General features: G+C 47.0%; 1 protein-coding gene across 1 annotated transcript in view; it reads left to right on the forward strand.

Annotated features, from left to right (window-relative positions):
• The first annotated feature begins 271 nt into the window (after positions 1-271).
• Positions 272-17,353, forward strand: part of LOC135376219 (putative phospholipase B-like 2) — a 95,549-nt gene continuing 78,467 nt past the window's right edge. Inside the window, exon 1 of the mRNA XM_064608824.1 lies at positions 272-509. Within this exon, the coding sequence (XP_064464894.1) occupies positions 337-509 (173 nt within the window). The 5' untranslated portion in view covers positions 272-336. The remainder of the gene's footprint in view (positions 510-17,353) is intronic.

The raw sequence follows: 17,353 nt of genomic DNA on the forward strand, positions 1-17,353 counted from the left end.
CTTAATCTTCGTCGATGGCGTGGATAATTTGGTTTTTTTTTTCTTTCTTACCCTGTTATTACTATTTTTTTTTTTGCCAACATGAATGTCAACTCTTGCTCGAAAGCATGTTCAAGACTGCACACGCACAAGTACGCATTTTTATTGGGGATATTTTATACGCTCACTCTTTCGAACGTTGTGAAACCCAACCGAAGAATAACAGATTCGCAATATCGGATGTTCCTTCAGCTCGCTTGAACTTTGTCCGTTTCAGATAAGATCTGCTCAGACAAGTACCGCGTGCGCTCAATAACTGCACCTCCCTTGGTTTTACGCCTTCATCAACGCATCGACATGTTGAACCCTACGACTCGTGTGGCCTTGTTGCTGTGCCTACCTGCCGTACTGGGTGTGGATGTACACGTTGTGGTAACCCCTGTACCGGCCAGCTTCGAGATCAGACATGGTCCACCGAAAGAGCAGTCCGTCGCATGGGGGTCTTTCCACAATGGCATCAACCAGACAGGGTAAGGGCCGTTCTGTACCTCACGTTTCACCAACCAAGCACAGTGGCACAGGAAGTTGCCCGAATTCGAACGCAACATTCTGGTTACTTATGTTATCGGTACGGCGTAAGTAGCAAGTGAACCCCCCTCTAAGTGAACTCCCTCTAGTGAACTAAAATATATTTACATTTTGAATTGAAATTTTTACTAATGGCTATGGACAGTAATATTCTGCGGTAGCTGTTGCGCTCAGCTCGTGGCCAACTCAGCACCTCGGAGATACCATGGTTTAGTTATGCGCCGAGCGCTAGAGCTTGCTGATGTCCATCGTCGTTCTCTGTCACTTGTCTTGTATCCCAGTGATGAATAAGGCACACATGCTCGCAGTCCCTCGGAAGAACCGCGTTCTGAGTGCGAAGGACAGTGGACAGCGGTCTACAACAGCAATGTGTTAGCCAGCACTCCACGACGAGCTGTGTGTCAAGCTGTACTATCATCGTTCCAAACTGCTCCTCACACCTTTCAAAGTAAAGGAAAGAAAGGAAATGGCCAGCGGAACGAAATCTTGTCGATGTGCCTCCAAAAAGACAACTGCACACGTGCGTTCCATTGGTTTCACGATGTAGATGTAGATGTAGCTGATCTGCACAGATCATTTCTGCGCTATCCGAGATGCCGGAAGCCGAAATCTCGACATACGGCACACCACATTTAACGTCACTCGCGGAAGACCTCGGTGTCTGAGCAGCTTTTGCCCTTCCACCTAGTTACAACCGACCTCGGCCGGCTTTGAACCCCCGATCGAAAAAAAGAAAGAAACAGTCGCATAACAGATTAAACAATATAGGAAGAATCTTGAGAATGGACTTGACGCGACCGAGGCTCCTGCTATCGCAGTCTGTGACCGCCCGCACCCATCCGCTGGGCATGGATCTCTATAGTGGACGAATTTCTCTCCCTTAACTAACAGAGGAGCTGCTCCGCTCGCAAGCAACCCTGGATGGCCAGCAAAAGAAACGGGAGAAGCTCATGGCGAATTCTGGTGGTCATTTCATGGCAACACGGCCTAGCGCTCGGAGATTGCTAGGTTGGCGCCCGAGCTGGATCACGTGACCGTTGCCACCCGAATATAAGTGCCAGGAACCTAGCGGTTGATCACTTCGATCACGCTAGGGCCATCGCGGTCGCCCGTCTTCGGGTTCCGTCGCCTGCTAAACCACGTGAACTTCGACGTGCGGGCCAATGAGGCAACTCGCCACCGTTGCAGTGCGGATGTGACAATACCGGATATAGCTGGGCAACCCGTTGCTCGGTCGTTTGGAGACCGGGCGAAAAAAGTGCTAGATAGCGAATTGCGGGCGCTCGGAAAGCGCCACGCGAACCTGCGAGATTGCTTCGCTTTGACCAAGCGAACATGAGTACTCGGGATCTGGTAAAAAAGTTGCCCCGAAATGATCACACGAATTCGCCATCAGAACATTTTGTTGCGTACGTACGGCCATTCTGGGTGCATGTAGAATTTAGCAGTGCTATCTGTATCACAGCGCAAACGTTGTGTATCATATCTTATCTGTGAGATCGTCTACCGCACCGCAAAGCCTTTGCTGTTCAGCGACACAGACGAGCATGTTTACTGCCTATGACGCGTTTGAGCAGCGATGTGAAGTATAAAAGTGCAATCAATCAATCAAATAGAGTTTATTGTTAATCAAACCAAATACGTACAGTGCATATACAGATGGAGGTCCTACAGTTCAGAACTATAGTTTCAGTACCTCTTATTATTAACCCAATTTGAATAGCAAGCAATAGAGGGAGCGTACCAAATGAGAATTTCAAGAATGTACACAGTAAGGCAGAAGATGAAAGATGACCAAAACAGTACTGATTTATTCAGTGGTAAAATGTTCAGTTGTGGATATGAAGGTCTAATGTCTTGGCTCTTTTTCAAGCGAAGCATGGTGCCAATGGCGGTGTTCTGTGTCGTCTGGAATGGGTGTAAGGATGTTTTGTATGTATTGCCGTATATGACGATACGATAATCGAGGCGGGATTGAATGAATGAGTTGTAGATGGGCAGGAGTGATTTGATTGGTAATATATCTCGTAGTCTATAGTGTGCCGATAACGGGATAAATGGTTTCGCATCGATGATTGGTATGGTATGGTTGGAAGAGAACCAGTGGTGAACGAACAGATGGATATGGACTTCACATTGGGTGAATTCAGAGCCGCGGTGTGTCTGTCACGAGTACAATCGACGCCAGGTGGAGACGGAATCTCCTATCGAGCCATCCGAAACCTTAGCAACGGCTGTGTTTCCTGTGTGATCCATGTCTTCAATACATCATGGAGAAGCGGTGAAGTGCCGCAGCCTTGGAAAGATGCCATAGTAGTCCCGCTGTTAAAGCCTGGAAAGCATCCATCTGACCTGTCATCCTTTCGTCCAGTTAGCCCGACGAGTTGTCTTGGTAAAGTCTTGGAGCGAATGGTCTTGCATAGATTGGAGTGGTGGCTTGAGGGTCATCGTACCTTCCCCGAAGAGATGGCAGGCTTCCGTCGGAATCGTAGCTCCATAGACTCTGTTCTCGATCTCGTCACCACCGTCGAGCAAGCGAGGAGCCAGAAGAAAATAGTCATGGCAGTGTTCCTGGACGTCAAGAGAGCCTACGACACCGGCAGTCATGCCAACGTTCTGCATCTTTTGTTGCAAGCAGGCGTTCCCGACAGAATGTTCTTGTGGCTGGCTGATTTTTTGCGCCACAGAACACTCTCTGTTCGCACAAAAGAAGGAGTCACTTCGAAAGTTGTCTTGACTCAGGGCGTACCACGATGCAGCGTTTTAAGTCCTATCCTTTTCAACCTTGTAATGGCAGACCTAAAGTCCTGTATCGCCCCTAAAGTCAATATATCTATCTATGCTGATGACGTCTGCATTTGGACTGTTGGGAAATCGAGGCCTGCAATCCTACGCCGTCTTCAGCATTCCCTGGATAACATCTTGCGGTACCTAACGGAGGCAGGCATGGATATATCAACTGAGAAAACAGCAGTCATGGCTTTTACTCGGAAGCATATGCATCGGTATCAGCTCTTCCTTGGCGATACGCCTCTTAGGCTGGTAGCACACCATAGATTCCTGGGTGTCATCCTAGACTCCAACTTGTCCTGGAAGAAACACATCGATCACCTGGACACAAAGGCACACCGGTGGATTTCCGTCATTCGCCACTTTGCTGGGCCGAAGTGGGGAATGAATGAGAAGTCTCTTCTGGCCACCCACAAAGCCCTAGTCCGAGGGACTCTGCTATATAGCCTACCAGTCTTGCACGGAATTTCACAGACGCAAGAACAACGACTGCGGTGTATTCTAGCACGGAGCTTAAGGGTATGTCTTGGCGTCCTGAGAGCCGCGGAAACGCGGATGGTGATAGCAGAAGCCCGCGAAATACCCATTGAATGATGGGTATTTCGTTATATACCTAATGATATGATGCACAATCGCTATTCTGACCACACTGCAGTTTTCACTGACGGATCCTCCAGTCATGAATGTTCATCGTCTGCATTTGTTATCCCAACTGACGGTGTGTCACATGGATACCGTCTCTCACACCGCACATCATCAACGTCGGCTGAGTTACATGCTATCCTGTTGTTTCTACGTAAGACGCCCTGTGACGATCCGCGGGCCTGGGTCATCTACTCAGATTCAAAGGCTGCTCTTCAATGTATAGCCAACATGGGAATACGTGGATCGCTCGCGCCAGTTGTCACTGATATCCTCCATCAGGTTCAGCGTCTAAGCGATCACGGTCATCATATATCCCTGCAGTGGGTCCCGGGTCACTGTGGTTTGAGCAGAAACGAAGAAGCCGACAGAGTGGCAACGGCTGCCCAACAGTCTCGGACTGTTGTACCAACGGTGTTATCAAGAGGAGACAGGGGATCACTTCTGAATGAGCTCATTCAGCCACTAGCTCGCCAGCAGTGGAGTCGGGACATCACTGACAGGTCTCTCATGTATTCGGTGGATCCCACTATGTCCTTCTCAGTTCCTGACCGTTTACCACGCTATTTTACGTCCCTCCTGCACAGGCTTCGTCTCAACGTTGCCTTCACTCCCCAATTCAAGTGCCGAATCGGATACTGTGACAGCTGCCTATGCTCCAAATGTGGCGTTGTAGCGAACATTGAGCACGTCCTAATAGAATGTAAGCTCTACGAAACGGAGAGGCGGCAACTCTGTGCTCAGCTGAGTGGTGCTAGCCGACAGACGTTCAACCTGGCTGCAATTCTTGGCCCATGTCAGAGCCATGTCCAACACTGTCGAGGACTTCTGATGTTCTTGGAGTTCCTCTTGGCTACCGGCTTGCTCCAGACGCTGTAGGGTCCTCCCCTGCATCTCAAGGACCATTGGCGCTTCTTTCATGTGCTTCTTCCTTTTGTGCGACGTATAGCGTTGCGCAACCAGAGGACGGGAGTTCAAGAGTTGTACTTGCACATAACTTCATTTTCATATTTCACATCTCATGCTTCTCGTGTAATGGGGTAGGGTACTGCTCTCAAGCGGTGAATCACCCCATGCCATAGTCATGATTTAGCTGATTTCACTTACGTTGTTGTTGTTGGTATGGTATGGTGCGTCTTCAATTTCCATTCTACGTCCTCACGATGCTCACGATGCTGATAGGCAAGGCCGATCGGCATAGTGAGCCATAGGCAAAGCACACCGAGAAAGGATAGTCAAAGTGGATTGGCATAGTGAGGACGCACCTTAAAGGAGCACTCTGGTGACCAATAGGTGTTTCCCCCCCGTTTTTTCGTGTTCTCCAACGAATAAAATGTGTTCCTGCGAAAGAACCATGAGCGCAGGTGACCTACACAGCGAGCGCGAGGGCTCTATCACCGCCACCTATATACAGAAGGCCTGCTTAATGTCTCCTCTCCCTCCTTCGCTACGTGGACACATATAGTCAGAATTCGTCTGCTACCACGATTCGCCGTTCTGCGAATTCAGGAACTCTCAAATGATCGCAGTTCACATCGCAAATTTGAGCCTGTAGACAAAAAGTGCAAAAAGTTTTGCAGAAAACACATCTTAAAACAAAAGGTAGGACCGTTTTGCGCATTATTTTGTTTTCACATTTCGTTCGCGAGGATGTTCGCTATTCGCTGGCGACAGTGCTTAGCTGGGCATCCTGCTATTTCTGGCAATACAAACGAGGGAATAAATTATGCCAGACCGTTGTTATGTCCACAACTGCAATAGTAACAACACGTTCGGTCAAAAAGTTCGTCTTTTCAGACCACGCGACAACGAACACAGGAAGATGTGGCTCCGCGTCATTGGAAAAGAAGGTTGCGTACCACCACCCAATGCAAAGGTGCGAAAACATTGACCGCTAGATTAGTTAAATATTTAGTGGCACGAAGTTCGGTGATCAAACTCTAATAACTCTTTAAGCTTACTGCACATATAAACTACTAACGGCTGCACATAATCTAGCGCAGGGCAGTTTTACAACTACATTAAGTCCACACACACACACACACACACACACATACATTGGATGATGATGGGGTGGGCGATTCACCGCCGCTGAGGCGGTACACTGCCCTATTTCGCATTGGGGGAGGATGAAGGGATGATGATGGGGCTTTCAAAGAGCCGTCGCCAGACCGGTGGAGCACAAGTACTCCGCCAGAAGACGAAGGCCCTGCGTCTGGTGAGCTGCGTTCGACCACGGACCGAGGATCTTCGCTAGGTTGACCGGCCGCTTGTCAATGCGTTGCATAGAGAGTTCCATAAGGGCACACTCGTGGTGGTAGTGCCCACAAGCCAGGATGACGTGGCTGAGGTCGCCGTGCACTCCACAAGTGGGGCAGAGGGAAGACGAGGTGGAGCCGAGACGGTGTTGAAAGGCAGGTGTAAAGGCAACGTTGAGCCTCATGCTGTGGAAGAGAGCAGTTAAGGGGCGCGGTAGTCGCGGAGGGAGGACGAGAGAAAGCGTGGGGTCTACTTCAGAGAGAAGGGAGTGAGCTATGTCGTGTTCCCACTGAGCCTGCATCTTGGGACCGGTGAGTGTCGAGAGGAGGTGTCTTCGGTCGCCCGACGACATCATTATCGGGGAAAAAGCTGCGTGCTGATGGGCGTTCAATGCGACTCTGTCTGCTTCTTCGTTGCCGCTGATACCGACATGTCCGGGGATCCACTGCAACACTACAGTGTGCCCTGCAATGGTCGCCTTCTTGTAAGCTTGCAGGATGTCAAAGACAACAGGACCGAGGAGTCCACGTATCCCCAAGTTAAGTCAATACTCACATACCTTTTGCATTCCATGTAGAGGTAAGGAGAGACCAGCCTTTGCAGCAAAGAAGCAGTCTAATGCACAGGGTAACCTTACTGCATAGGTCTTTCCACTCAGTACTCGTGGATTATTCATACAATAAAGTTTTTCTCTTTGGGAACCACCACCATGGTCACTACCAAGTGACATACAAAACAGGTATGTATAGTACCACTCTCGGTAAACTAGTCTTGACAGAAATAAGTCAGAGATTCAACACAGCTACTGACATCATTTATTATTTTTGCAACATAATATCACATTACAGCCATCCAAAATGCTTCAAATCGTAAAATGAAATCACAACACTCAAAATACAAACAACAACAACAACAAATAAGTTAATGATAATGAATGGGGAAATTCGCCACGTAAGGTGCGGCCCACTACCCCAAGGCACAATGGGGCAGGATATGATGTGTCCTGATGATGAGGTGATGAACGATGCTAAATAGGGATAGTCAGTGGAGTCAGTAAGACATCAGAACGGTAGGCAAAACCACAGCACACAAAAACACACATACAACACACAGGTACGCAGGCAGATCATAGGGTAGAGAGGAGACCAGTGTCCCGGAGAAAAATCTTGAAATACTCAAGAACTTGACGATGGTCAGTCTGGTTAGACCAAGGGCCGAGAATGGTTGCCAATGTGAATGGTGCGGCCCTGATCGACTGCTGGCGACACTGTAGAGCTGCTCTTTGGGAGGTGTATAGATGACAGTCAAGGAGCACATGCTTGGTATCCGCCAAAACAGCACAGCGAGAGCAGAGCGTCGAGTCAGAGCGGCCGATCAGATGCTTGAAATGGGGGGTGAATGCAACCCCAAGACGAAGCCTGTGTATCAGCGACGCAAAATGGCGAGGCACACGACAAGGCATGGTGAAGCCAAAGTCAGGGTCCACTTCACACATCAGAACTCTTGATGGAACGTCTCGAGACCATTGCGCATGTGCGAGAGGCCTCACCACATCATTTAGGAAGGTTCGCCTGTCGCCTTTGGGGAGGGTAATCCGCACGCTTGATCGGGAATGATACGCAGCTGCTGCAGCCTCGTCAGCCTCTTCATTGCCGCGGATGCCGCAGTGGGCAGGAACCCACTGGAAGTAGATAGAGTGCCCGCTGATCTCAAGACGGCTTAGTTCCTCCAGTATGTCCACCACCACAGGCGCAAGTGATCCACGAATACCCATGTTCCCTATACATTGGAGAGCTGCCTTGGAGTCGCAGTATATTACCCAGGTGCTGATAGCGGCCGATGGAATGTTCTTGAGGAAGAACAAAATGTCATGCAACTCTGCAGACGTAGATGAGGTGCGGTGCGAGAGACGGTATGCGTGGCACGACGACATAGTCGGGATTGTAAAGGCAGCAGTGGAGCCGTGTAAGTTGGTCGCCCCGTCTGTGAATACTGCAGTGTGCGAAGGGTAACGGCACTGCATCATGTCTAACGCAAGTTGTTTCAACACGGGTGCTGCAACGTGATCCCTCTTGCTCTTGAGCCCAGGAATGGTAGTGGAGATCGAAGGTATCGAAAAGACCCACGGAGGGGACCTGGGGATGACTGAGCTTCCAACAAAAGCCGGTAGCAAGGGCTTTACAGCAGCGATGCAGTGAGAAATGTTGCTCTGCCTCCGCCTTTTGAGCTTCGAAACCAGGGGGTGACGACGGTGTTCCGCGACGAGGCGCAGATAATGGCGCACAGTTTCTCTGAGACGTAAGATCTCTAAACCTTCAGTTAAGGTATGAAATATGCAGTGGTACCTTTTGCTGCCAATATCAACTACATGTCTCTTCTCTATCCTGCACCAAGAACGCATATTGTTTAATTGAAACATGTTAAAATGTTTTATTCGCTCAGCTATGCTCTTGTTCAAGCTAAGAATGGCTTTACCAGAGCCATCCTTTTCTCCCTGTATTTAACCACCAAAAGACAACATGAGTTGTTGAAGAATTTCGTGTAGAATTTATTGTTTGTGGGAGTTATTTATTACTGATGAAGATTATTTTCATATTACGTGTAACAAGAATGTTAGTTGTACTTTAGTGCAGGAAATGCCGTCCTTAGGTTGAACACGACCTAAAGATTTGGAAGCTTTATGAGATACTGATAACCTGCTATTTGTAGTATTGCAACACGTAGATGATTTCACTTGCTTACGCACGTATGCCTGTGACAAGTAGCAAATAAAGATGTGCACACGAGCACATTTAATATAGCAGTGAAGGTACGAGTACGAATCAACATTCATTCAAAACCAAATGAAATAATTTCTCAATGCATTTGACATGTCTGTTACATGCAGTACAGTGTCAGATTACCAGAAATGTTGAATATTGTCGCAGAAATTCTAAAAATGAATAGCTTATGAATTGAGAAGGGTTCTAATAGCTACCATATTACTACTGCCCAGTGCATAGCTGGATAGCTACAAGATTCCAAAAGTGTGAAATTTCACAAAAGTATGTATTAATCGACAGATATGCGAGCTGCACTTTGACAAGAAGGACATTCTAACAGAGACGCAGTACACTGGGAAATCGTCTGGGCAATTGGTCGAGGCTCCTTTGAAAAGATGCCGTCTTTCAAGTGATGCCTTGGCATGCCTTACATAGGAGGCAGCAGTTAGAGCACTGCACGGGACTTTGGGGTTCAAGAGAGACTCATCGCCGCTCTATTGCACATGCTCCGATGTTAGTTCCCCTTTCTCGAACTCTCACGCGAACGAAATATATGTCAGAACACCTAACCTAACCGACCCTCTTGCCGGACTCTGATAAAAACGATATATGTCAGAACACTTAACCTCACTGACCCTCATGCCGGACCCTCACGAGAACGAAATATGTCCCAACACCTAACCTAACTGATGCTCTTGCAGGACACTCAGCGCGCCCGTCATACCAAACGTCCCCAAATGTGAGTGAGTGCATGCGTGAAATCCAGACCATTACACGAAATAAGCATGATCACATGTAAAAAAGTGATAGTTCTCAGATGAAAATACCTGATATCCCATACACAATGGGGAAAAAAAAGTAACGTGAAAATTCAGCTGTCCAGTCGCGTGAGATATGTTCGCGTACATGCCCGACTATGGCTGGCGTTGTCAAGCCCGTACCCGGCACGGACCCGGTGTCTGAAACCCGAGCCCGGCCAAGGCCCGCCCAAAAAACGCCAAGGCCGGCCCGCTCTCCATATTCTCCAGTATTCCTGACACAGCTGCATACAATATTCGTGAGAAAGACACAAGAACAGATGGAGCCATTCCCCTCCATGTGTCCGAAGAGGGTGACAGAGCTCATCCTACATCCTACACTGAACTTGTGGCCATTATAGGAGAGGAAAGGTTTTCTCGCTTTTGGACTGTCATACATGCAGAAGACAGCATTATGTTTGTGCACATTCCTCGGCACCAAGTTGGGCCATGCATAACGCACTCCATCACAATCGGTACTAACCTCTCATTGGCAGTCTATTTGGGCAACGTTAACCTTGCTACACTCTGGACACAAGCACGCCTTACACCTTCACACCTTGCTCAACGCTGGAACTTTGCCATGCATCGTGTGTGATGTTGAAGTGCTGCGCAACATTCTTAACAGTGTTGAGGATATGGCACGGACAGCTCCTAGTGGAAGGCATGCAGGAAACATGCCGTTCTTGCTCTCACTGCATCACTCCTCGAAGAACTACTGAACGATGAGCAGCCTGCGGATGAATTCCAGAGTACATTACAATTCATACATGGACAAATCAAGTTATTTACGCAGAAGGTGCCAAGATATACGCCACAGTTTTCTATCTTTGCTAGCATTTTGAGAATAGTATCTCCACATGCATACAACTTCGCAATAAACTCTGCTGGTATTTTTTGCCACACCCATCTACAATAAGACGAGCATGTTCTAGCTGTCCACTTGACCCTATGCTTGAACAGGAAGATTCACAATTTTTGTAATACATCAAAGAAAGATTCAAATACATGGAAGATAGCGATAAAAATGTCACACTCATGATAGATGATATACTTAAAACATACGTTTCTATACAAGGCTCGATCCATCTCAGGTAGTGCTGCTTACTCAGACAGCCCTGCAAACACAGTACATACATTTATGCTGCAGAATCTTCTGTTACCTAACAAAGACGTGGTACATATATTACCCTCAAATAAAGTAGATGCACGGACACTACATAAATATGTTAGGAAGATTGTAGTGGCTCTTGAAGAGCTTGGGGTCCACGCGGTTGCCATCATTACAGACAACAATGGGATTAACCGCAAAATGATGGCACAGTTTACAGACCCACCATAGCTCCAAATTGTATATCCGCACCCTACGGAGAGATCCAAACCATTGTTCTTTGTGGTTGACCCTGTCCACGTTTTCAAAAGCATTAGAAGTAATTGGTGTGGGCAGAGAAACATCGGACGATACTTCTTCTACTCCGACCTTGAGTGTGCCGATGGGGAACAAAATGCAGCTGTAAGGACAGCATCATTTCAAGCAGTGTGTGCACTGCATGCCCAAGATTGAGAGTCCATCATAAAGCTGGGGTACGGGCTTACACTGAGAGCTTTAAACCCACCAAACGTTGAAAAGCAAAATGTGAAACTTGCACTGCGGATTTTCAGCACGCATGTCACAGAAGCTCCCGCATCTACGGAGGCATACACCATGCCCCTCGCACGGCTGATTTCATCAGCATTGTTCTTCAGTGATGGGACATTGTTAATGCCAAGACGCCACAAAAAGGACGAAGGACACGAAACCCTCTCCATCAACTAATAACATCAATGGAGAATGTGCAAGTACTGTTTTAGAACCAAATGATAGACTGGTTAGATAAATGGGATGCACTGGCATCGGACACTGGCAGGCTCACAAGGGAAACGCACACAGCGCTGCGTCATACATGCCACGCCCTCAGAGGTGTCTCGATACTGCCTAGAGGAACTCAAGTTCAAATACATCTTTCTAGGCAAGTTTCAAACCGATAGCCTCGAAGACAGGTTTGATAGAGTGCTCTCAGGGTGTGCATACCATGTGTCAGTATGACAGATATATGAAGCAGAAAAAGAAAGAAAGAAAAGAAAACGAAGACTACAGAAAATGCTGCCTTTATGCTCCATCAGTGAAGAACTCACAACGCTGAAATGCACCCCAACAGATTACGAGGCATGCAGGCTCTTCGACATCAATGTCACCGAGCACGGGTACCACCAGTCACATTGCAGGGAGGCACATATGTGGCAGGCTAACTAATTACAGGCTAAATAATGGCAGGCGTCTTTAACTAACGTTGCTAAGAAAGAAATGAGTGAAAAACTGAACGGGTCATAACTTTGTGAAGTGTTAGCGACTCTTGATCTCAGTTCAAAGTTATCCGGCGTTGGTGCAACCAGGCCATAGTAAACTATTTTGTTAAGCACTAGTATACATCCGTCCCAGTTGTATCACAACTTGTAATGAACGGCAAGAAAATACACGAACGGAAATGTTTTCTGTCACAAGTGAACTACACAGCTCGACCTCAAGAGATACGTACCTCAAAGTCACAATCACTTTCCGGCCGCAGGGTTAGCGGGCATTCTTTTTGTCGAAATATCACGCAATCGCCCAACACAATACATATATACAAGAAAATGCAACACACAAACACAATAAACGACATATAAACAATATTTTTAAATAATAAACTGCAATACAAAGGGAATACAACTGTAATACAAAAACAACAGCACATTTCCTAACCGTAACCGCCAAAATCATTCCGAACAAAGAAAACTTCCGGCGGCTACTAGCTGTCGGTACGGTCGATGGTGGCTCGTTCCCATGACTACGGCCGTGGAAAGCATGATGTGATTGGCTGACTCTTAACTGTCACGTTTGTCTACGTCAGGCCAATGAACGGGTAGGCTTTCTGCATCTAGGTGGTGTTGGCTCTGTTCCGCACACCTTTGAAAAATCCTCCTCGTGAAAAGAGCGCATCGCAAAACGACAGGACGTCGTGACGTATGCTACTACCCTAACGTGACCAGTGACGTACGGCGACACAGCTCAAGCATATATAAAAGAGGCGCGTGAGCTGCGAAGAAAAAACGAAGAAACAGGGCACGGAGCGTTCTCCACGTCACCAGAGCATCGTGTCGGTCGTCCGCGGCTTCTGTCTCCGACCGTTGTTGGTAGATTCGATTGCACTGCTGAGCGAAAATATTTTACATGGTGACTCCTGGTGAACAGCTTGACAGACAGAGGAAGATTTCGATCGATGTTAAATGTAACCTCATTGCTCCTGTAAAGCGCCACCTTCAATTTTTCTTTCCGTACGTACGGAAGATTTTGGTTGGCTGCAGAATGAAAGGGGGTTAGTATGACAAAATCAAAATAACAAGAAAATAGAGAGTTTTAGTATACCGTACGCTATCGCCTTTGCGTACGTAGGTGGTAGCGTTGGTGATTCTGCGCACTGCGCGAAGCTCTCTTTCTGTTATGGGCGTGCGCACAACCACCAGCGCTATCCTTTACGTACGCAAAGGCGATAGCGTACGATGTACTAAAACTCCCTAATGAGAGAGCGCTATACGAGCCCGCCTCCTACCTCGGAGGGATCCGTAGTTGTCGCCGTGCGGTTTATCTTTGAATGACACAGCAGCGCGTTCGTCACCGCTGTTCTGCACAGACACCGTCTGGCAAGGACGTTCTGAGCGATTGGAAGCCCTTTGCACAAAAGCAATTCTGTAGTTTCACCTGGACAGTGCAAACAGACTGTAAGAGCAAATTGTTGCAAACAATGGTGTGTGACTGCAGCTCCGGCTAAGAGTAATCCGAGTGAACCGAGCTCTCTCCAGAGTGGTGTCTGTGTAGGGCGTCGGCGACGAACGGGCTGCTGTGTCATTCCAAGATAGGTAACCTCACGGCGATAACTGCGGTTTCCTCCGAACGAGGAGGCGGGCCCGTAGCCCTCTCTCATTTTCTTGTTATTACGATTTTGTCATACTGACCGTCTCTCATACCGTTGCCAACCAAAACCATCCGTACGTACGGAAAGAAAAATTGGACTTGGGACTTGAAGTGCCTTTACGAGGGCTACAACAATCCGCAGAAGACCACGCACGGACAACCATCATCTTCATGCTGCTCTGCGAACCCACCGGAATGGGGCGCACAATTGAAACCACCCACCTTCCTTGCTCTTTTCTTGAGTTTCTTTCATAATTAGAGATGTGATCTTAGACACTAACAGGTAGTGCTCTTTATCGCGTAAAACCTTCAGGTTCCGCGTGGTTCACCGCGTGGTTCAGAATAATATCGTTTGATCTTCCGTTTGGAAGGAAACATGATGCATAAAACGGTGTCGACCTCCTTTTTTAGCTAGTCGGGAGACAGAGCGATATCACACGAGATTCTGATTGGAAATCAGCCTGCTATGCGGTCAAGAGCGCCCCCTATTAGTGCCTAAAAATCCGCCCAATAAAAAAGAATAGAGCGCCATAAGAACGACAGCCCACAAGGAAATGACGAACTGGAAAATATAAATCGCATAATTGCCAGTATTATCCATACAGATGATGAAACGTCGTCAAAAACGACAGCTACCCTATTGATGTCGTCTGCTCCATGGAGCACGAAAGGTTGCACGGACGCCAGAGGCGGTGTAGCATTCTGGTGGTTCATTACCGCTGCAGTTTTTCCTATCGAATGGTCGAGTGTAGTGCAAAGGCTGCACCCCCGCTGAATAGAATGCGGGAACTTGCACTGTTTCCACTAGTACATATGATTTGTATTTTGTTTGACATCGCTCATCGTTCCATAATATCGTCGTCGGTGTTACACATCGATAAATTGTACGAACTTGAACATAGGATTCAGTGGACCAATCCCAGCATGCACGTGGCACTTGTACATAGCGGACCCCCCTCAGGAAGATCCTAGATCCGCCCCTGGGCCGTAGCTGTATCAGCTCTCACCAACTCCGCATAGAGCCCATAGTATAGGTAAATTCACACAACACTGGGCACACGACCAATGAGAATGCAGCGATTGCTCCCTCAATCCTCTAATCGGAAGTCTTTCCGTCCGGCTGACAGCCCGACCGGTTCTGGCTGTTGCTGACCTCTGCTTTCCATACTGGCTTGTACCGGCTACCCCTGACCTCTAAGTCTACTAGCTTTCATGCACGCCGGTAAGTTATTCCGTGATTCCCAAACAACTGTGAAAAATGTCGTAATGAACAGAAATTTATTTGAGTCATTATACTGACACAATCGGCAGGTTGACGCATTTACATGCACTGAGCGTACTGAGTCCATTGCGTAGCGCTTCCTAGCACACTGGAACAAAGTTCAAATTGCAAAACACGCATATCGACACAGCTTATTCCCAGCAACTGTCACATACTTGCGCACAATCTCTTGATCATCATGTCCTTGCCTGCTACACGTCAAACATAAAATGCTGCTGCTTCATGAATCCTATTTTCTTGTTACCGCTATGCAGATCTGACGGCGCTCGAACATGTTCATCGAGCCAGAAATCACGACAACACTTCAGTTTGAAATCCGATTGGCTGTTCGTAGACCGATGCTTGTGTCGAGAAACAGTACATACGATCAAAGACACAACAATACACGGATAAGACGGCGAACGGCGAACGCAGTTGTCTCCCAACGAAAGACACCGCCGACTCGGCGTCCACCGGTCACATTTCAAATGAAATGAAACCGCCGAGAGAGTACGCAGCACGCAGGCGAGGAAGCGCGAAGTGCCATTTTCAAATTCCGACAACCAATCCGGACACGCTTGTGGCGACCGACCAATAGAGAGGCACGGATTGTTCCGTGCGCAGTAGCACTCATTTTGATACATTACAACATACAGAGCTGCAAGTACGGAGACGCGTACAGGTACAGTGCCCGGTAGCGATGGGCGACACTATCGAAACATTCGATACTATCGATAGTTTTTGACTATCGATTGTTGAACTATCGATGAACCGGAATTTCGATAGTATCGCGGTAGTTTTTCGGACTATCGATAGGGTCGTGACTGCACTTCACCGAGCTTCACGTCGCTTGAGCCAAGCCAATCCAGCACACCACACAGTTTGAGTTTTATTTATTTGCGAATTCACTCCGAAATATTCACTTCGAATATAACATTTTAGCTTCTTTCTTTGAAAAGGAAGCTTTCTGCAAACTTTGCGTTTCGCTGCTGCAAACTACCAATAGTTCACTAAAAATTTTAATTTTAGCATGTTTCTTTTGAAGACGATATCTTCTGAATTCGCGTTTCGCTCCTGCAAACCATCAATTGCTTACCTAATCCGAAATTAAATTTAAGCTGTGCTCCTGCGAACTATCAACAGCTTCTTCGCTCCGAATTTAAAATTTCAGCAGGTTTCTTTTGAAAACGAAACTTTCTGAATTCGCGTTTCGCTCCTGCAAAGTATCCATAGTTTATCCACTCCGACTTTACAATTTCAGCATGTGTCTTTTGAAAGTGAAACCTTCTGAATTCACGATTCGCTCCTGCAAACTATCAATAGTTCGCTCACGGCGAATTTAAAATGTTAGCATGTTTCTTCTCAAAACGAAACCTTCTGAGTTTGCTTTTCGCTCCTGCAGGCTATCAATAGTCAAATTTAAAATTCGAGCAAGTTTCTTTTGAAAACGAAACTTTCTGGATTCGCGTTTTACTCCTGCAAACTCTCAATACTTTGTTCACTACGAATTGAAAAATTTACTAACGTTTCTTTTAAGAACGAAACCGTCTGAATTTGCGTTTCGCTGATGCAGACTATCGACAGCTTAGTCACTCGCAGTTTAAAAGTTGAACATATTTCCATCGGAAACAAAACCTCCTGAATTCTCGTTTTTTCGCATGCAGTTCGACTACCGTGTTTCGCTCTTGATTGGTTGTTATCTCTCGAGGGGAAAAAAGGGAAAAAAAGAAAAGGAAAGAAAGAACGAAATATGATCATGGGAAATAAATGACGAAGTTCATGAAATATGAAATATCGGAGTATTATACATGTACAATATGCTATAAAGTGGGCATTTCTGAGCAGGAACCAGTGGTCGTTAATTGTCACAAACCCGTATTACCATGACGGTAGCATAAACTAATGATAGTTTGACAGCGTATGCGACAGCTCTGATTAATGTTAACCATACGCGTAGTGCACAACAACCCACGACATCTCTTTCTCTGCTTTTTTGGTTTAAGCAGAACAGAGGTTCCCGTCTGTTTTTCTGCGCAGTTCCTCTGTTTTATGTAATCAGTTTTTTCATGCTAACGGTCCGAAACTATTTAAAAAATATCAATACTGTGCAACTATAAATAAAGGTATTTGATTAGATTGATATACAACTTGGAGCAGTGAATTCTGGGGTCGATGTGGGCTCTCATAATATCGCAACCGTTTCAACTGTTTAGGATATCCACGTAGCTGACATTTAAGAAAAAGGGACCATCACAAGGAGCGTCGCAAAGGGCAATACACAGAA

Source organism: Ornithodoros turicata, unplaced genomic scaffold (assembly GCF_037126465.1).
Source record: "Ornithodoros turicata isolate Travis unplaced genomic scaffold, ASM3712646v1 ctg00001058.1, whole genome shotgun sequence".
NCBI lineage: Eukaryota > Metazoa > Arthropoda > Arachnida > Ixodida > Argasidae > Ornithodoros > Ornithodoros turicata.